The sequence below is a fragment of the Vanacampus margaritifer genome, chromosome 18 (genome assembly GCF_051991255.1).
Source record: "Vanacampus margaritifer isolate UIUO_Vmar chromosome 18, RoL_Vmar_1.0, whole genome shotgun sequence".
Taxonomy (NCBI): Eukaryota; Metazoa; Chordata; class Actinopteri; order Syngnathiformes; family Syngnathidae; genus Vanacampus; species Vanacampus margaritifer.
The window spans coordinates 8,877,244-8,897,855 of record NC_135449.1 but is presented as its reverse complement, the minus strand read 5'-3'; the positions used below and the strand labels follow the sequence as shown (position 1 = coordinate 8,897,855).

General features: G+C 40.8%; 2 protein-coding genes and 1 long non-coding RNA gene across 3 annotated transcripts in view; 2 read left to right on the top strand and 1 right to left on the bottom strand.

Annotated features, from left to right (window-relative positions):
- The window catches only part of LOC144038553 (uncharacterized), a 2,373-nt gene extending 1,772 nt beyond the window's left edge, over window positions 1-601 (top strand). The window contains exon 3 of the long non-coding RNA XR_013289241.1: window positions 549-601. This is a non-coding gene — a long non-coding RNA (uncharacterized LOC144038553). The remainder of the gene's footprint in view (window positions 1-548) is intronic.
- The window catches only part of LOC144038549 (neurabin-2-like), an 18,857-nt gene extending 3,750 nt beyond the window's left edge, over window positions 1-15,107 (bottom strand). The window contains exons 1-6 of the mRNA XM_077551117.1: window positions 15,017-15,107; window positions 13,413-14,771; window positions 3,228-3,360; window positions 1,878-1,998; window positions 1,614-1,718; window positions 85-217 (exon numbers count right to left, since the gene is read on the bottom strand). Of these exons, the coding sequence (XP_077407243.1) occupies window positions 85-217; window positions 1,614-1,718; window positions 1,878-1,998; window positions 3,228-3,360; window positions 13,413-14,657 (1,737 nt within the window). The 5' untranslated portion in view covers window positions 14,658-14,771; window positions 15,017-15,107. The remainder of the gene's footprint in view (window positions 1-84; window positions 218-1,613; window positions 1,719-1,877; window positions 1,999-3,227; window positions 3,361-13,412; window positions 14,772-15,016) is intronic.
- sgca (sarcoglycan, alpha) lies at window positions 1,626-20,612 on the top strand. The gene is made up of 13 exons (XM_077551118.1): window positions 1,626-1,773; window positions 1,851-2,031; window positions 16,381-16,529; window positions 16,629-16,745; window positions 16,837-16,988; window positions 18,022-18,088; window positions 18,400-18,598; window positions 18,674-18,842; window positions 19,583-19,791; window positions 19,867-19,893; window positions 19,967-20,140; window positions 20,206-20,232; window positions 20,304-20,612. Exons 3-13 carry the CDS (start codon window positions 16,493-16,495, stop codon window positions 20,308-20,310), a joined length of 1,185 nt encoding a protein of 394 aa, XP_077407244.1. The 5' UTR covers window positions 1,626-1,773; window positions 1,851-2,031; window positions 16,381-16,492; the 3' UTR covers window positions 20,311-20,612.

Genomic DNA, 20,612 nt, shown 5'->3' with positions numbered 1-20,612 from the left:
AACCACTGCCGCCCTGCCGCACATTCCACAATAACGAGATGTGCACTTTTATCCTCCCCCCCCCCCCCAAAAAAATGGACGGACCTCATGTTCTTCCATGTACTGGTTGTAGCGCTGTTCCAGCATCTCACGCTGCCAGCGTTCCTGCTCCAGCGTCTGCTGGATGAGCTGCGCCACCTCGCTCTGCTCACCTGGCTTCTCACGCCCGATGAAGAACCTGCACAGAACGATAGTTAATAATTCAGTAGTAAGAATAAAAGCTGAAATTGCTTATAAGTTGTAAGGAGCTAAATCTTAAGAAGAGTTCATCTGAAGGATCCCTGCAAAAAAAAAAAAATGGCCGTGACCCATAAAATGGCTGCTTCAAAGCAAGATGGGAGACTGATAAGCATACCTTGAAATTGGCTTCAAAGGCTGAAAAAGTCCGTAGTGGGCATTAGTTTTGTGAATGGGAAAGCCCTCAAAATGGCACATTATTTGACCTCAGAAAAATAATGAAGAAAAAAAATCCAAACAAATGTCAATTACTTGTCCCTTTTCTCTTTCAGCTGAGTTCATTACAGTGACTACAAAGGGAACAAAAAGTCTTTAATTAAAGAGCAGAGTGAAGACGACGTGAATTGTGAAGCCTTCCAATTTTCGGGTAATTAAATGCACACACTTCCTGATGTTTGTTGGCCCGAGCGTGTTTTTTATGATGATCCATAATGCATGAGCTGTCTGTGAAAGCCTCTGATCTTCAAAATCACACAATGGCCCCGACAGCAAGAACGGCTGCACTCCATTATGAATGACTCATCGCCATCACGCCAAAAGAGCTACCAATGTGATGCTGCGTGATGCATTTAAGGCTATAAGATGATGATTAGGTGCAAAAAATGGCACATTCTAGCAAATAATATGCATAAAAACATCATTAGTGCTAACATGAATGTGAAGCTAGCTAGAAGAAACGTTTTTAAGTAGTGAGGATGTTTTGAAAGTTTCAAAGAAGCTTTGAAAATGCTACTGTTAGCATGCTAACTTATTCAAAAAGCTATTTTCTCACTCAAAAATATACACAGTCATTCATTCCACATAACTGCTATTATTTCTTTACATGGAATTTCCCACAAATTATGGTTTGTCATAATTGTTGTTTAAATTAGTTTCCTTTAAAGACATAATTTCCCCCCACCTTTAGGCTAGGTGCTAGCTAGCACAGCTAGTGGCTAAAAGATTGGTTCTCCTGGGGCAGGCTAACATTTATTCATTCCTTTTCCGAACCGCTTATACACAGTCACTTTAGTACTTTTATCTTGCTTTACACACTTAAAGACAAAATAATGACAGCAATATTATATAGCAATCGTCTTTCAAGCTAGCTTGATGAATTAGCATGCCACTAGTTAGTTTTTAAATCAGCTGATATTAAGAATCTTGTATTATTATTATTATTATTTTATTTACACACTTGTGTTTTTGATTGGGCATTTTGTGGGCTGCCAACAAAATGACTTTTTTTTATTCTTGCGGTTGGGTTATGTGTGGGTAATTGTGTGAGTCATCCTGTGACTAAATAATATGTTTATTTCAAATGATTGATAATTTGAATATTTGAGTTGTCATCTTACTTGACCGTCCCCGATGTGTTCCTCAACACAGATGCGGCAAAATTCTGGGTGACTCCCACCAAACTCGTTCCGTCCACCTCCACAATCAGATCGTTCACCTGGATCCTGCACGGAGCACATCACAACGAGCGATGTCACCACCTAAAATCACTTCTTCTAGGTATTCTAAAGCATTTGTCCATAAATTGTACAAATCACAAAGGACATATTCTAAAGTGCAGTTATTGATGTTTGAAGAGGTGACACCAGAGCACACGCACACACCTGCCGTCGCGATGCGCCGCTCCACCGTCGGTAACGGTTTTGACGAAGATGCCCAGCTTCTCCAGGCCCATATCCGCCCCCGCGCCCATGCCGATGATGCTGATGCCCAGGCCGTCCTCGTCTGAAAGTTGAGACAAGCCGGCTTCAGTTAAAGGTATTTAACTGCTTCTTTATTTTATATTAAGTTCAGCCTTAATACTCATTTCAGATCTGAGTCTCAGAAATCCTTATACAGATCTGTATCTACATTATTCTGAGGGGATTTTTTTTTTCCATACTTTGTAATCTTACATGAATTGAAAGAATATTAGAGAAAACGAAGCTCAAAGAATGAAGTCATTGTTTTTCAAGTAAAAGGTCAATCTTTTGAGAAAAAGAAAAAAAGCTGTAATAGTGCAAGAAACAAGTCAGGGATGGTTCCCCCCAAAAAAGAAATTATTTCCGTGGAAGGAAAAAAAGTTGTACACTTTTTAAGAAAAAAAAAGGCTAAGATAAAGTTGTGGATTTTTATTTATTTTTAAATGCCTAGAATAGTATTTTGCAAGAGAGAGAGAGTGTGATAATTCATATTTTTAGAGGGAAATAATCATAATCTGAGTAGTGTGTTAGATTTTTCCTACAGATAAAAGGCTTTAATCCGTTTTTTTGTTTGTTTTTGTTTTGAAGCGAAATGCAATGCGGTATAAGGATTATAGTTATATGTTTCTGGGAAAATTTAAGCATAAACTTCCAAGTACAGTTATATATTTTGGGGGAAATAAAATCTTACTAGTACTGTATTGTCATTTTTGCAAGAGAAAAAGGGTGCAAATTTTACGGGAGTTAAATATTAAAAATAAAACATTATACTGATAAAATTGTCTTTTTTGAACGAGTAGGCGTAAGCCTATGAGAATAATTGAAATTTGCCCAAGAAAAATATTACAAAGGTAGGTTTTTTTTTTCAATAATCACGTCGTGATATTAAAAGAAAGTTTTTTAGACAAAAATACATGCTGATTTAAAAAAAAAAAAAAGAAATTATTAATAGTACGCTTTTTTTATATATGACTTTAACTAAAAAAAAACATTTTACTCTAGTCCCTTGCACGCAAGAAGGAAGGGAGATAAAGCAAAAGCTTGTAAGTCACATATGTCAAGTATGTACACACTTCTAAAAATAGTCTCTTATAAATATATGAATAAACCTTCATGTAAAAGAGATGTTGCAGGTCAGGCTCCTTGAGGAAGGGCAAAGTTCATTTATATATTTTTTATTTTTTTTTGCGGGAAAAATACTTCTTGCACGAGGAGGGGTCACAATATTAGGAACGGCTCTCGGCACAGCGACATTGGCGCTCACTGCTTCACCTTTCTCCAGCTCCACGGGGAACAGATCCAGCCGCTCCACCCGCTTCTCCAGCTCGTACTCGGCGGACGCCGCCATAGGGTCCACATCTTCGTTGCGTCTGTCGTAGTCCTCGTTGGGGTAGGTGGCGAACACCTGCAGGACGCAGACGCTTTAGATTACACTTCCGTTTCAGGCTGAGGATTAGTCAAATTTATTGATTCATTTTTCATTTGTGGCTTCCTTACTTGAAAATGTGTCTTTGCTGCCGTGCACTACTTACACTCTAGTGACATAGTTGCAACAGAGAAGAGCAAGTTTACAAAAAAAAATATATATTTTTTAAAACAACAAACTACTTTAGTTCCTGAAACAGACGGATTATGCATCTAAAAAAACCCTGTTAATGTAAGAAAAAAAATCAACAAGTATTGTAAAAAAAAAAATAAAAAATAAAAAAAAATAAAAGTGAAATATTTCACACTCTTGTCATTTTATAATAGAATATTTTGCTCAGGTGAGGTCTAAAGCTGCTTCACGCCAAGGAGCGTATTTCAACATGCCACATTCATTCTGCTTCTTTTTAACAGCGTGGTCGTTTACATAAGCACCTCCAGCATGCTAATGGAGGCCTCCCGCAGCTGCGCACACACACGCACACACACAGGAGGTAATTATGCATGCAGCACCTCACATGCTCGACTAGTCACAACGACTCAAGTGCTCCTGATTGGACGGAATCTCGTTTTTCCTCAACAAACATTTTTTTCTTCTCACTCCGGCGACATGTTCACACTTTTGTATTCACTTTGTTTGTGCATCTCTCGCTTTTTTCTTTTTTTTTTTTTCAAAAAAGGTGCGTCCATCTGCGTTACAGTTTTTCTTCTTCTCCATAGCAACCCTACCAGCTCGTCACGTTTGACAGCAGCCCCCGCCCGTGCCCCTCTCCTTTCAGAGATTTACAGTATGATTGTATTTGCATGCATCGCTGAACACTCAACAAGGCTCTGCTTCTTCATTTAAATCTCACTTAACCCCAAGAAAAGCCTATAAGGGGGCTCGAGGAAGTGCGCGTTTCTTAATACTTCCTACAGTTGCCCTGAATCAACACAGGTCGTGTGCAGAAACACGGGTGACATGATGCAGATTAGAAGTAATGTAATAATAATAATAATAAATAATTATAACAAATCCAATACTGTCAAGTAAAATACAATTAAAATGAATACATAATAAATAAATCCATTCTTTTTCCCCATACATTTCACATGAATGTGAAATCTATTTTAATTCACAATTGAGAATATCGAACTCTAAATTATTCAAGTTAACTTTAGGCCCACAGATCAGAAATGAATTGAACCAGCAGTGCCTCTCAATGAATTTTTTGGTCAAACTGCCTTCCAGGAAAAAGAAAATATTTTGTGCTCCCTCAACTCCGCCGCGACTATAAATAGTATCAATAGCCTATGAAATTGTTGCAAATATCTCTGCAGAGGAGGAATACTCGCTTGCGTACTCTCTGGCAATGACGTTACCATTGCAATTACACATCCTAGTACAGAAAAAGAAAAAAAAAGTTCTCTGGGGCCACATTGCCCTCCCCACCCAGTTTGAGAATGACTGGCCTACATACATGAAAATTAAAATAGAATATATTTCAATGAACACCATGACAAATTGTGCAGATCTTTCATTCTGGATAAAAATAATATAAAATAAAAATAAGTTGTTTGCTTTTTTTTTTAAACCACAGAAATTATAATTTCATAATCAGGGATGTGATTTGACCAAAGTGAAATTATCTGAAAATTTAGCCGGGGGTCTGGGGGCCAAAACAACAGCATAAATTTTCAATGTATATTGAACTATCCCATATAAAATGGCAGTTTTAGTCAACTCAAAATCAGTCACATTCAAAAACATTGGACTGCCTTTGCTTTTAAAAACTATCACTGAGAATATCATCATATCTAACTAATGTGATTACTAAGTTAACACATAAATAATGTTGAAGAGTTCAAATTTCATGAACAAATAATTGTATCATGACCAAATGAAAAGTAACTCATATTAGAGCATACCACAAATGTCTTTGTTATAGCAGAAGAGGTTATCTGTCGGAGTCATGTGCATACACAATGAACTACTAAAAAAATAAAAATAAATAAAATAAAAATCGGAATTTTTTTTTTTGGGGGGGAGATAAAAAAAAGCGATATTCCGCGAATTAGCGGAAAAATCACATCCCTGCATAATTGAAAAATTTAAATATTTTTTTCAATTTCAAAATGTACACTAACAGTTATTTTTTATTTATTTGTTTGTTTTTTGTTTTTAATTAATTGATTATTCAGTTTAAAAAAAAATCCTTTATTATACAAAAAATATTTTTTACTTTCTTTGTTTCTTTCAAATTGAAGTGGCCAATTGATCGGCGCACCACTAGTAATTACTCATCATAACTTTCCCAAGTGGTCCTATAATAAACCGTTTTATCGAATAACATATAAAATACAGTCATCTAATTGTGTCTAATTATAATTTATTGGTTGACTAAACATTTTTTATTCATGCTGCAAAACGTTGGCCCAAGTAAAGCCATAATGAATGGGAGCGTGCTGACAGACGAGCACTGAGGTTTTTGATTGAGGTTACCTTTGTATTTAGCGGGATTAGAAGCATGTGGATTACTCAAACACACACACACACATACACACAAAATAAGGCCTTCTACTTGTATGCATTCAGCAGCATTCATCCACTCATGACTTTGTGTCCGGAGCCTTCCTGATTGAAGATGTTACTCGTGGGCTAATGGTTTTTTGCACGGTAGTGACACATGCACCTGATTGACAGCGTCACACTTTCACCTCAGCCTGCAGACATGTTGTTGTGCGTACAAGACAAACAGTGGGATTAGAGGCAGGCTGATGTGTGCCAAAGAAGGGCGCCATTCCAGTTGTGACAGATAGTAGGTCAGAGGAGCCAACAGATGGCCAGGAAACTCCCTCCTCCCCTTCCTCCCCCCACCCGCCTCCCTCTGCGGCGTGGGATGTCCTACAAATGCAGCTAGCCACAGACGCTAACCAGCTGAGTGTGTGTTTGTGCCACTCTGGACCGCTAAAGGCATGCGAGTGACAACCAGCAATTTCTTTTATACAACAAAGAAGCTTCAAAAGGGGCTCCAACCCACACTAGTCACATCATAAACTCGGCTATTGTCCCTTGTTGCTACCATGCCCCCTTTTCAGAATCAGAAGAGCTACTTAGTTTTAGCTACTTAGTTGGTACTGGGCTTTTTTGTGATTGACCAGTTACGTCATGAAATAGTGGAAATACAGTCTAAAATTGGACACACTCACTCTTGCTATGAATGAGAAGTTATACAATAAAGTCAGATTTTATTTATTTATTTTTTAAGAACATACTGTAGCTTCAGTTTCGTCCGTTTAGCTTAAAGCTAACAAACAATGCAAAATGCCATTGACGAGCTAACGAATAGCATCAATGTTGAGATTGTTTTAAGTTTTTAACACAAACAGTGGAGCCACACGTAGGCAAATATTTTTATTTTATTTTTATGAAAAATTAGAGCTGTCATTTTTAAAATCAAATTAATCACATTTTAGAATTTAATTAATCACTTAATTAAAAAGGCTTTCTATCAACAACAAAAATTCCCGCCAAATTTGAGGAGCACCTGTTATATGTTGATTTTTTCGACATTTAATTTTATGAGGGCGTCTTCCACGTCTTCCCCTCTTTTTCTAAAAGTTTATTAATTGCATTATTTTAAATGAATAAAAAATGACCCAGTAGTCATAACATCAACAAATATTCTGAATGTCATACGCAAATATTTATTAAATTCTTTACTTTAATGCATGTTTTGGCCCTCCTATGTTTAAAATCCACGCTAATGGTCAGATGAAGGGTAACGTAATATCCTTGTGAACAGAGTCAATATGTAGAGGAACTCAATATGTGCTTGCATTAGCAAATAAGTGCCTCAATATATATATTATGTTTGTATATTTTTTATATATAATATTTATAATATTTTTCATTGCTGTAATATACAAAAGCACAATATTGTGTGTATTTTTTTAGTATGACCTTTTTTTTGTATCGCCAACCTTCCCACAATATCAAGATAATTATAATAGCTCGACTTTCATATCGTGATAATATTGTATCGTGATGTTTGGATATTGTTACATCCCTATTAAAAATACAGACAGGCATATGGTCTTAATCCTCTACAAAAACAATAAAGCAGCTTCCTGACAGTTACCACTGACCATGTATATTTGTCTTTTTGTTATACTGCCCCCAGGTGGCCAATGTGAGCACAGCAAAAGGAGAAGCACAATTTCCATTGAGTTGAAGCTAAAATTGTGGTAAAAACGGCTGCATTCTTTAGATTATATTTGAATATGTCAGTATCAGTACCTGTATGTATTTGTGAAGCAAAATATGATGGAATTAATTAAAATCAAAATTTTCTGAGATTTTTGGGGTGGGAGGGCTGGAACCGATTAATGGCATGTCTATTCATTTCAATGGGAAAAGATGATTTGAGATGCTGCTGTTTTTAGTTACAAGGGGTCGCAGAACAAATTAACCGTACAAGACTAATCTAGTTTTTGACATCCTAATTTGGCCATTTTCCCATATATAATCGTAGCATGCCGGTTAAACTGGGGAGTCACTTCCTCTACAACCCCTTCTGCCCACACCAGCAATTGATGCGCTCGCTTCTTTGTGGACTCACCAAACACGTCTATATTTGGATCTCGCCAACGGGTGCTCGGCATCAGAAATAGATGCAGTTTCCTCTCTGATTGCGCGGTCATTGTCAAACCCTGGCAGGTGAATTTGCCGTTTCGAAGATGAATTAAAAACACCATTTAGACGCTTATTAGATTGCATTTGTCCCGCAAGAATTAATCACTTCACCATCCAAGTTTGTCGTCTCGAATCGGGGCTTAATCCGCAGCCCAGATGTAGAACACGCAGACACGCAGATGAAATAATGGTCAAGTGCACGGCTGCATGGCACCCGTGTTCATCTGCTTTGGCAAGCCAGTCGCTGGTCAGCGGGCGTGTGGCGGCTTATAGCGATGACCTCGTGAGAGGGACGGGGCAGCAGAATAACAAGGTCAGCGACAGAGGCCGGAATCATGCCGCCGTCTCTATGGCGTGTTTTGCAGACAACGGCTAATGTGCCTTTTAGCCTCTTTTACACACAGCTTTCACGATAAGAGCTACGGATGGACAATTATGGGATTTTTAAAATTTTTATTTTATTTATTAATTGATAATAGTTGATTTTTTGGGAGAGTCGGTGTTTGCTTTTGCGAATAGTGAGATTAATTACCGCAAAGAAACATCAGTGAATCATTTTTACATATGACAAAAAAAGCAATTTATATAATTATTATATTAGATATATTCATTTTTTTTATCATATGTTTAAGCACGCACATATGTTGTAAAATCAGTGATTTATAGATTGATACGGATTTTTTTTAGGGCGATGTCATTTCTAATGTTTGGCAGAATAAAATTCCCATTAATCGGCCGATTAATTAAAAACTATATAATAAACAAAATAACTTTTTTTTGCTCCCTTAATGTTAACAACATTAAGGATATTAATTACAGGCAGAACATTTAACTGGTTACTTCACAACAGAGGGGAAAATAGCACTGATCTGAAAATATAACTGGATAGCCGATAGGCCAAGACTTTTGAAGTCGCGAGGCCGCCATATTGCTCCTCCCAAGAAACGTTTCTCGGCATACGATCCTACACATTTAAAAAATCGAAATTGGCGAACATTTAAGACAGTACTTATTAGAAACAGCATGATTTATGATGTTTTGAATTTATTAAACACAAACAAGGACTTCAGACATTTTACAACTTGCCTTAAATACATTTATAAATTATGCTGTATGCTTAATGATGTTTACAGGATGAAACTTGTATTTTTTTTATTAAAGAATTATAACCGTAATTTAATAAAAGATGCCTCTGCCAAATGTAATATTGGGGTCTAAGGAACTGAGCGATAAAAGAAAAAGGGGGTCTTCAAAGCAGCATATACCATCCACTTGTAATTTTTTATTTTTTTTTTACTTGTTAAAAAATAGCGACCACCTCACCACAAACCCCCATCCCCGGCCCTATACTAACTGCCTACGAGCTATATGTCTATGTACGTATACCGTATAGTTTATACTGTACAGTAGTCTGCTCGCGAGATGAGAGGAGCAAGATAGCCGCCCTGTCGCTTCAACGGCTTGCACGGACGTAAATGGGCTATCGGCTATCCAGTCATATATTCAGATCAGTGAGAAAATAGGCACACACAAAAAAAAGCCAATTTTTGCCAGCGCTTTCATTCGTCACATCGCCCCCGACTGGCCTGGCATGCAAATTACAGTGGTTCTGCAGGTTAAGTTTTGATGTTGTCATCTGCACATGAAACTTTACAAAATCGCTACGTGTTAAATAAATAAATAAATAATAATAATAATTGGATGTTGGGACAACATACCCCCAGTTTCCCCTTTCACAGTGTCCCCAAATTTAGTGTATCACGGATGTAGCAGTAGAACTGTCCTTTCACACCAAACCCAGTGAAGTGGGACATTTTATGCGCAGGCGTTCACATAGCTAACAGCTTCCCGCTATGAAATAATTAAATACTGGCGTCTGGCTTTCCGCTATTCTCTTTCACATCACCACGTCCCACCTCTGATACTACCTTCACGGCTCAACTTCACAGGATTGACAAGCCGTGCGTGTGAAAGGGACTAACGAGTAATAGGTGAATGTTCGTGACAAAATTCACAGAATGCATCGCATTTGATCTACTTCCTGTTGTCGTTATCGGCATTCTAAACACACTTTTATGTTTCTATTGGCTAAGAACACTTAACAGGTGGCACGTCTTCCAGTTTATTATGTTCACCAGAGGCGAGAGGTAACAGGCCGTTTGAGGTTGAGGACGCAGACAGTTTCACGTCTGTTCAGAGATAATCAGCAAGGTCACGCTGTCCCTCTCTTTTGTTACAGTCCTGCAGTGATGTGTAGGCGGAATGTGTGTTTGTGCGCAAGCACCCACTCGTTCAGGTGACTGCCATCAGCCAACTTATGTAACAACTCACTCACTTGTTATTTTTTGCTTATTAGTGTGGTAGGCAACAAAACATGCTCGTATCTCAGCAGCTTTAATGTGCCTTATTGAGTCCTGTGGACAAATGAATTAATTAATCATTCATTTCAGATTTTGTGAAGCTTCCCCTAAAGACGACAATTGTCAAAATTTTCGTTCATGCTAACCTGCAGAAGGCTGTAATATGCATGCCAGACCAGTTGGGGGCAAAGTTGTACAAATGTGACGTAATTTAAAGAAGGAAGTTGCAGTAGCAAAAGGCTAATAATGATCATAAACAACCATGTTGTTTTGATTGTAATGTATATAATAGTATGTAATAAAAGTTATAAGCTCTAAAATGTTTATTATGTAAACAACATTTAGCAAAAACAAGGCCCAGAAGTTGCGTAATGTTGAGTTGCTTTTTATTTGCACTATGACAACATGTAGTAGTGGTCAAGACGGTGCCAGGCAAAATTGACCACAAAAAACAGCGTCATCATACGAGGCATTAGTGGCGGCGTTTCTATTTTTTTTTTTATAAACGTCAACAGCAGACTTTTCCCCTTTTTTGTAAAAAAAAAAATCAGACACCAACTCATAAGCAACAAACTGCCACGCCGCAACAAGACCCGATTGTGGCTGCAGACGACAGGAAGTTGGCGCTAAAAATGGCTACTTCCTGTTTGGCAAGCAACAGAGAAGTGACTTTGCGACGCTACGCGGACGCGTGACATTTGAGCCGCATAATAGCATGATAACGCCTAGCCTCCCCCCCGACGCGCACACACTACATCAATCTCCATAACAAAGGCCTCTGTGGGTACAGTGAGAAGAAGGGGGAGGGGTTGCCCTCATCAAAAGACATTTCGAGGTCAACTCTGAGTGTGAAACCAAGGTTGACCTGTCAATTATGTTTCATTTACTGACCACATTATTAGGTACACATGCACAATGTAATCTAATAGGTCAATAGTGTACGCTGGTTACTATAAGTGTAGTGCATACGTGGGAATATTGGGACTAATAAAGAATCTCTCTTTCTCTCTCTCTATCTATCTCTCTCTACAGTAGCTATAGCTAGCTAGATAGCTACTGTATCTATCATAGCTACCTACAGTATCTATCTATCTAGCTAGCTAGCTAGCTATCTCTGGCTGGCTAGCTAGCTATCTCTATCTAGCTATCTATCTATCTATCTAGTTAGCTAGCTATTTCTATCTAGCTAGCTATCCATCTCTAGCTATCTAGCTAGCTATCTCTCTCTAGCTAGCTATCTCTCTATCTATCTCTATCTAGCTATCGCTATATCTATCTATCTATCTAGGTAGTTAGGTAGATATATCTATCTATAGCATTAGTAGCTCTTTTCACATTGTCCTCAAAGCCTGCTTTTATCATATATCGTTGTTGTGTGTGAAAGGTACTGATATGCGTTTGCGAAGGACGATGGGGTGGGTGTCAAAGTTGACCGCAAATTATCTTGAGAAAGTGTCATGGGGGGAAGGGGCGGTGACTGTGTGAAAAGCCAGGAATAGGAATAAGATAAAAAAGCCACTATAACATTCTTCGACTTTATTAAACACTCAAAAAAACAATCCATCAACTAATTATGTGTTGGAATTATTTTGAGAAAACGGCACCACAACTTCTATTACTGGTGACAAGGTAAGCAATTTTGATTTTGGAGAGGCCCGTAGCCCTGTATCCCACTAGAATAAATCTGCCCCTGCCCTGAGCAAATCTCCACAATTGATGACCAAAACGATCTATTAAGCTGACAATCTTTAAATCAGTTTTTACTTGAGGGTCATACTTTTTATACTCATTTTTTGAGAATAACAAGTGGTTTTGCTTTAAAAAAAAAAATATATATATATTTTTTGGAATATCTCAAAAAGCTACATAAGGCTATCAGCAGGGGTGGTAGTAGTCGTCATTTGTGTCACATGCTAACATCCAATAGGAATGGGGATGCATGCAGAGTGAAATTCAATTTTTTGTATATGCTCCAGGCCACTAAAAATGGTCAGCGGTCCTCAAATGGACACCTGCTCTAGTAACTATTAAAAAAAAAAAGAAGACTAGAGTGGATTCATTTACACATCGTTATGCGAATGACAAGAACGAATACGTTTGTATGTCGCAAAAGCAGTGATTTTTCGATATGTTGGAAACTCGACCAGAGGTATGTCATTTTATGTCATGTTAACTTGTGAAATGATAATTTATCAGGTATCGTGTTTAAAAGCATGTTTTTTTTTTTTACATTTTCCCCTAGACGAATCACTTTTTTTATGTTATCTGTAAAGAAACAAATATTTACATTGTAGCTGTTGGAAAGTTGATGCAATTTATTGCTGGGGGACATAAACATGCTGGGTGGAAAAAAAAACTGTTTTCATGCTTGTTTGGTAGCAGTAGAAATAAAGTAAATCCCAGAAGGCAGGAAAAAAGAAAAGTCCATCTTGTTTTGAATAATGTCACTTTGATTGGCTTTTTCTGTAAGCAAAGGGGAAACGATTCAAAGTGGAAATTGGATTTTTGTGAATTGTAGATTTCATTTTATGGCAATTTTGCGTAGCCCCTTTGTAATCAAAATGCTCCGGAATTACGCTAACCTTTCTACCTTCTTCATCTTTCGCTGCCCTCCCAAGCCTAAAGTGTCACTTTTAACCTGATGAGGTCGCAATACTTGAGTCACAGCTGCACAGCTAAGACCTTTTTTCTTCTTCTTCATCTTCGTGGTCTGGATGGTTGCACCAGTTTTGCTTGCGCTACGGCCCTCACCTCGCTTCTCTCTTCCATCTGACTGATGATTACCCCTGCAGCCCTTTAACCCCCCCCCCCTACACTACTCCACTGCGAGTATCATCGCTGGAATGTGGAATCATCAGCTGGTGTGAAAATCAAACATGTCAGCAGCACAAGTTGATGATGAAAAATGCTGACAGATGACCTTGAAGGTCAAGGAAGAACATCCATCTGTCCATTTTCTATAGTGCTTCATTTCAACTAATGCCATCGCTGACTCACCTTGATGGGCTCAGCGCTGAAGCGAATCTTCCGAGACTGCGGCGGTTCCTCCTCCACGGGGAGCCCGGCGATCTCCACGCAGCTGGACTCGGCCTCGTAGTGGTCATCGTCGTCCTCGTCGTCATCCTCTTCCTGGCTTTCTCCATCGTCTCCCAGCGTCCGGCTGTTCTCATTCCCCGCCTCCATCCCCGTCAAAGCGGCATCTCCGTTCTCAAAGCGCGCCACCTCCTCAAGTTGCTCAGCCTTGGCCTCCACGCCGGCATCCGATACGGTTTTGGCCCTGTGCTGCTCCGCCTCTGCCTTTTGGCCCCCGTTTATGCTCTCAGCTGGGCTGGCCCCCCTGCGGAGGCTCCTGGCAGGCCCCTCTTGGTCCCGCTGACCGGCAAAGTCGTCCCCCTGGTTGCTAGTGGCCAAGGCGCTCGCCCTCTTGGTGATTATTTTGGAGTTCAACACGCCCACCTTGGCGCTGACCCCCCTGGAGGGGAGCGGCGGCGTGGATGAGAGACGGTTCAGGTTGTTCCGGAGCTCAGCCGCCCGTTCGAAGACGGCGCTGAGCTGGCTGACGGTGGGGGACACGGCCTCGCTGGCGTCCAAGCTGTCCAGGGACTCGGTACTGCCGTTGAAGCGGGCCATCATGTCCAGCCTGCCTTCCTGAAGGCCAGGGGTCTTGTCCGCCTTGAGGAGAACCCTGGTGGTGGCCAGCTTCTCCTGCTGTAGCTTCTCCTGCTGCAGCTTCTCCTGCAGCTGCTGCTTCTCCTGCTCCTGCTGCAGCTTTTCCTGCTGCAGCTTCTCCTGCTGCTGCTGCTCGAAAATGCGGCGGGTCTCTTGCAGCTTGGAGTAGCTGGGCGATGAAGCCCGCTGGTGCCCGTTTTCGGGTTTGGTGTCGAACTTGCTGACCCGTTCGGACACGGTGGAGCCGAGTTTGAGCAGGGCGCTGTGGTCCACGTTCTCGTTCAGGCTGCCGGCCCTCGGGAGGGTGAGGCGCACGGCTTTGTCGCTTCCCTTGACGCCCTCTTCGGTCTCTGCGTCGGCCGTGGTGGTCTGCAGCTGCTGGAACATGTTCTTGATGCGGTGCACGTTGGAGCCGTACCTGCGACCCCGGGGGCCGTCCTGCAGGTCGCCGTTGGCCGCGTTGTCCGCGACGGGCTTGAGGGCCTGCATCCCCGCCTCATAGGCGCTCCTGTGCGGGGATGGGCTCCTGAGCGTAGAGCCGGCGCTCTTGGCGGTGGGTTCCGTCTTCATCATGGTGGCTCGCTCAGGCGTCGCGACGGATGCTCTGCGACGGCATGTCCTCCCTCCCTCCCTCACCCCCGCTGGCAAAGCTGTATTATCCACCGGCGGCCGGCTGATGCGCTCAGGCTAGCCGGGCAGGTGGATCGAGACAAAAACAACAGATCGCATTAAAGGCCTGCATGCACTGCGCTGCAGATCTCATGCACCGCTATGGAGAAAGTGGGCACGATGCATCTGTCATTAGCTTGCGCGAGATTGCAACGGCGACACTTGCGAAGATTGTCGCTATCGTTAAAATGACAATTGGACGTAGAAAGTAGAGCAGCGACGAGACGCGGCGGCTTTGGCGCGGCTGACGACAGATTGCTTACGTTTTAATCCCTTTTTAAAGGCAGCAGCATCATTTTGATCTCCTCTTGCGGCGAGCAGCAGATTTCTGCCTGGTCCTTCCTCCGCGAGCCGAGAGGCTGCTGCTGCATGGAGGAGAGGGATCCGCTGGGTCCTAGCGCCTGACGCAAACTTTACGCTAAGGCGGCTAAGCTAACACTTGCGCCACCCAATCCAACTGTTTTTTTGTTTTGTTTTGTTTTTTCTGGCAGTGACCTTCCAATGACTCATTTGCTGTGTTTACCAGACCCGTACGCGATACCGAGCAACTTATTAATAACGTCAAGGCGTTATGGTGCATTTCTTTAAAAAAAAATTACCACATCAACGATTGTCCTCATAGCATAATTGTAGCACGCTCAGGTTCATTTAACTACGCTAATGGTAAGGCTAATGGTAAAGTTCTTGTTTGTGTATAGAAATTCAAGATATGAAATAATTTTGCGAGATAGTGCTATTAAGGTAAATATATAATATTGTTTCGATTTTATTTATTTTTACTACGGAAAGTCAGAGGGACAGCTTTAGGTCGTTTGAACTAAAAATAAGTGTGCTTAGATGAAGGTTTAACTTAATTCAAAATACTGCACTCAAATGAGTTTGTGTGGCTCAGAACGGACGCGCGCCTTTTTACAGTGGGTTAATGGCGCCATCTTCAGGTGGTTCGCACTTTCTGATCACGTCATATATGATGTCTGTATTATGCAAATTAGATTTTCTTCAGTGAACACTAAACATTTACCCACTGGCGCAACTATTCAAATAATTGCACGAGTGGAAAATTACGTTTACATACTTAAGAAGTTGATTACTGCCAAAAACTGCGATGTTTGACAATCGCATAGAGTCACGAGCCCATTCCACCTCATCAGAGCTTATAAATTATTCATCTTTTATTACATATTTCTGGGGTTAAAACACCTTGAGAGTTGAGTATATATATATATATATATATTTTTTTTTTATTTTTTTTATTTTTTTTATTGCCCCGAAGTCATTACATTGCAATATGGAATTTATGGAGAAAATTACGACTAAGCACCAATATCTACCATTACAACGTAGTTGACATCCCAGGCCTTGATTTAATAGTTGAGAACTTGACAGTTATGGAGGACCAAACATACTGTAGATCTGTACATGCAATTATTACTCTAGGCTTACTTACAGTATATTTGTAGTTATACAGTAGCTAGCAACATAATCTGTCTGGAAAGCCGAAATCCTTACAGATGAGCAGCGCATAATTGATGAAATATTACGTTATTGTCATTATTGACCCAAAATTGCATGTTATTAATTTGTATGTGTTAATGTCTTAACTATTTGTTTTAAATATCATCACCAGACAGAAGTGCGCCGCCTGTCTGGATATCATTGGGAGGCGGGAGTGACCAAAATAACCCTGGCCAATCTTTCTTACTGTGCACTTGCAGCTGTCAATCACAGGCCAAAGCAAGATGGCAGGCTACAAGAGCTGGTTCCTCTTCCTAACAGGCAAGTTTTTCTTTCTTAACATGTACAAGTACAAGCCATTGCTTTGTCACCTTGTCTGTGTCACTCACGTCAGGTTTGTTGTGCTTGATTATACAACAGTTGTGAGTGCGGCTCACGCGGAGATCAAAATCAACATCCTAGCAGGGAAGTTTTTCTCCTATGAGTTGATGAGGGAGACATTCCAGAGTGACTTTGAGCCGCTGTCCCAGCTTTACCGTAAGAGGCCGTGCCCTGTTTTTTGTTTACCTAATGTATCCTAGTGAGCGTTGATAGTTATTTTTTTATTTTTTTTGTAACTCATGTACAGTGGGGCGCCTTTACGACGACCCAATGGTGTTCAAGTGCAACAATCAGTACTTCCCGGATCTCCCCGAGTGGCTGCGCTTCACCCAGAGGCATCCCTTTGACAACGGCTTTCTGTACGGGACCCCGATGTCTCCCGGGAAGAGTGTCATCGAGGTATTTGCATCCCTGTTAGGAATTCAGGGGGAGGAATTTGCAAGCTGCTAAAATGCCACATTGGGTTTATCTTTTGGAAATTGTGGGGAAAAAAAGCAGCCTTTCCGGTAGTGTCAACAAGGTGTTTTAACTAACAAATTCCCTTTTGCCTTTTGCAAATGAAAACACTTGCTGAAAGTAACATTTAAAAAAATATAATAATAATAAATCAAGCCAAAAATGTTGGCACTAATAATAAATATTAAACCAACCTCGTTTGTGGGATTTGCTAAAGTGCATTATTTGGGTTCTACTTTGATGCGTTTGGATGAATTGGGGAAAAAACAGTAACCTTGGGAAAATATATTGAGTACGGTATGTAAACACGCTAATGTGACTTTTTCCTTTGCCAAAAGAAGTACAATGTGGACTCTTAACCCAAAACCAAACATATTAAGACAGCTAGGTCGTTTCTGGGAGCTTAAAAAAACATAAGATGTGATGCGTTTATGAGAAATTAGGAGAAAACAGCCTCTCTGGAGGAGTGTTATTGAGGTGTGTTTATGAACAAATACCACTTTTTTCCCTTCTTCCAATTAAAAAACCCACTAAACATAAATAATATAGTTGAAGTTATTTACCCTTTTTAACCAATTAACCAATTCTGTAATTGATATTTTAACATAAAGCATACATATTGACGCAGCTAGCTTGTTTCTGGCCATTGCTAAAATTGTAACTATGATGCATTTGTAGGAAATGGGGGGAAAAAAAACAGTGATGACTTTAACCACACTAGACATTTCAACACATAAAACAAATTGAGGCAGCTCGGTCATCTTTCGGATTCAGAAAAACGCCAAAGTTGAACTTTGATGCATTTGAGGGAAATAGGGAAAAAACAATGCTGACTTCTTCTTCAACCAAACCAGACATTTCAACACATTTTAAGGCAGCTACGGCATTTAGGCTTGTTTAGGGTAAACTTTGATGCGTTTGGGGGAAATAGGGAAAAGCAAACTGACTTTCTCTGTTGTCATATCAATTCTGACAGATTTACGCCGTCAACAAGCGAAGCTACGAAACCACCAGGCAGATTCTCGTCCTTAACGTGATTGCAGGTACAATAATATATTTTTGATATAAAGTGTACCTTTACTTATGAGATTAATTAGTTCTGTGACCAAGCTTGTCTTCAGTTTACTCACATTGTCAATTTAATTTTTCATTTCGGTCACTAAAAAATGTTACGTTCACTTAGTAAAGAAAAAAAACGTAATACAAAAGATGGCTCGTATCTAAAATTTTGTCTCACAACACAAAGAACAAAATCAGCCTAGCAACAGAAAAACTCGTAAGTGGGGGCACTCATAAATCAAGGTTCCACTGTAATTTCACTGGCCTTAAGCTAACCTGACCCCTTCCCGCTTAGCCAAGAGCCCACCATACCAGGCTGAGTTCTTCATCAAGCTACGGGAGATCGAGAAGGTGCTGCCCCCTGCTGTCCAGGATGAGATCAAGCAAGACCTGCAGAAACTGTGGGACACTGAGGCCTTGGACATTGTCAACATCTCCAACGCTCTGGACCGCGGCGGCCGCGTGCCCCTCCCGTTGGCGGGACACTTTGAAGGGTAACGCCGCATTACGTTTGTGTCGCCATTTTCCCCACGACGGTCGGTTGATCTCCTTTTCCCGCCTTGCGCCAGGGTGTACGTGAAGGTGGGATCAGAGCAGAACTTCTCTCCCTGCCTCCTGCGGGCACAAACACCAGAGCATCAGCGGCAGTGTGCAGCGGGCGCCAAGGTCAAGGTTCCTGGGGGGTGCAACTTCTGCAGCATTCCCAGCAACTGTATCAGTTGGTGCAGCACTGAGCTGGTGAGACCATTTTGTCAAGACCTGCAGGCTGGTTCGGCTTTGGGCTGCTCACTAATTTTCTTGTTAGCATAGCAACTGCTAGCATGGTAGCATTTCATAAACACATGAGAAATAGTAGTCTACCTGAGTACATGGCACAATGTAAAATTCTTCTCTATCTGCCTGAGCCTTGTGTGTACGTAGATTGCTATCTTGCCATATATTCGCATGTCATCTGTTAGCATGTTAGCATTTCATCAATCATGGTGTCTAATCAGCATCTTGATATGGCACACCTGGGCAAAGGATAAGTGCTCACTATCACAGATTTAGACTGGTTTGTGAACAATATTTGAGAGAAATAGTGATATTGTGTATATAGAAAAAAGTTTTAGATCTTTGAGTTCATCTCATAAATAATGGGAGCAAAAACAAAAGTGTTGCGTTTATATTTTTGTTGAGTAATAGTACCCGACTAGAAGGTATAATATAAAATCTTTAGTGCTATATGTTGTATGTTGAGCATGTTAGTATTTTATAAATTATTATTCAAAATAACACCCAACGACCCTGCGTGAAATCCTTTTTATCTGCCTGAGTGCTTTTTGTATTCTATAGTTGCTGTCACTGTATGTTAGCATATTCCTTGTTAGCATGTTAGCATTTCCTTTGAAATAGTACCTGTATATAAATAGTATCCTAATCTGGCAGAATGTTCTCTCTGTACTCCGTTTTCTAACATTTTTCACCCGTCCTTGCAGTTCGACCTGTCCCAGGTAGAACCGAGCCCACCAGCACCTACCATGGGCTCCGGCGTGCTGGAGGCCGGCGAGAACTTCCAGCTACCCGAGTCCCCCGAAGACCGTAACTTTTTGCCGGACTACATTGTGACTGTCATCGTTCCGCTGGTGCTAGCCCTCATCCTGTGTCTGCTGCTCTCCTACATCATGTGCGGACGTCGCGAAGGCGTGTACGTTTTTCAACTGTGCAAAACTTGACCTACTTTGTGGACACTCTGACTACAAAATGTGATGTTTTCTTACAGCGACAAGAGGAACGCAAAGACAAACCAGTAAGTAAAAAGTAGATCACGCGATGGAATGGTTGTTAACTATAATGATTTCACGCGGTTTTCTGTGCCACAGGATCCAGTTGTACCACCACCACACCATTCAGGACAACACTGACGAGCTGAGGACCATGGCGAACCACAGAGGCGCCCCCCCGCCCCTCTCCACGCTGCCCATGTTCGACAGCCGCACAGGGGCCCCACCGACGCCCTCCGAAAGCCCCCGAATGCCCCTCATCATGGCCCAGCAGTAAGAACCTTTTTCTTTACACCTTTTATTTAAAGTTTCCCTACTGACTTGTTGTCTCCTCGTAGAGACCCCAATGTGGACACCTTGCCAAGGTGAGACTCCACTCATGCTCATGTTTACATACTATTTGACAAGTCATCAAATGTTGCGTTTGCCTCTGCAGGAAATGAGAGCGACGATGGAGCGGCGGTCCAGGAGGACAGAATGTGTTGTGTGCTGTTTGCGTTTGTGAGTGTTTTTCTCTTTAAACGTTATTATGCCATTTCATATATGTTTTTGATTCTATAAAAATAATTATATTAGGAATAGAAAGTTAAAACACTCTGGTGTAATTTCACAAATGGGGCTACTGTTGAGTAACTACAAGTAATCATATAATTCATCATTTTATTTTGTGTGCCATTATTTCGGTGGGTACATATTATTTGTATATGGTTTTAATGATCATAGCCTGCAGAGGTGGCAAATCCAG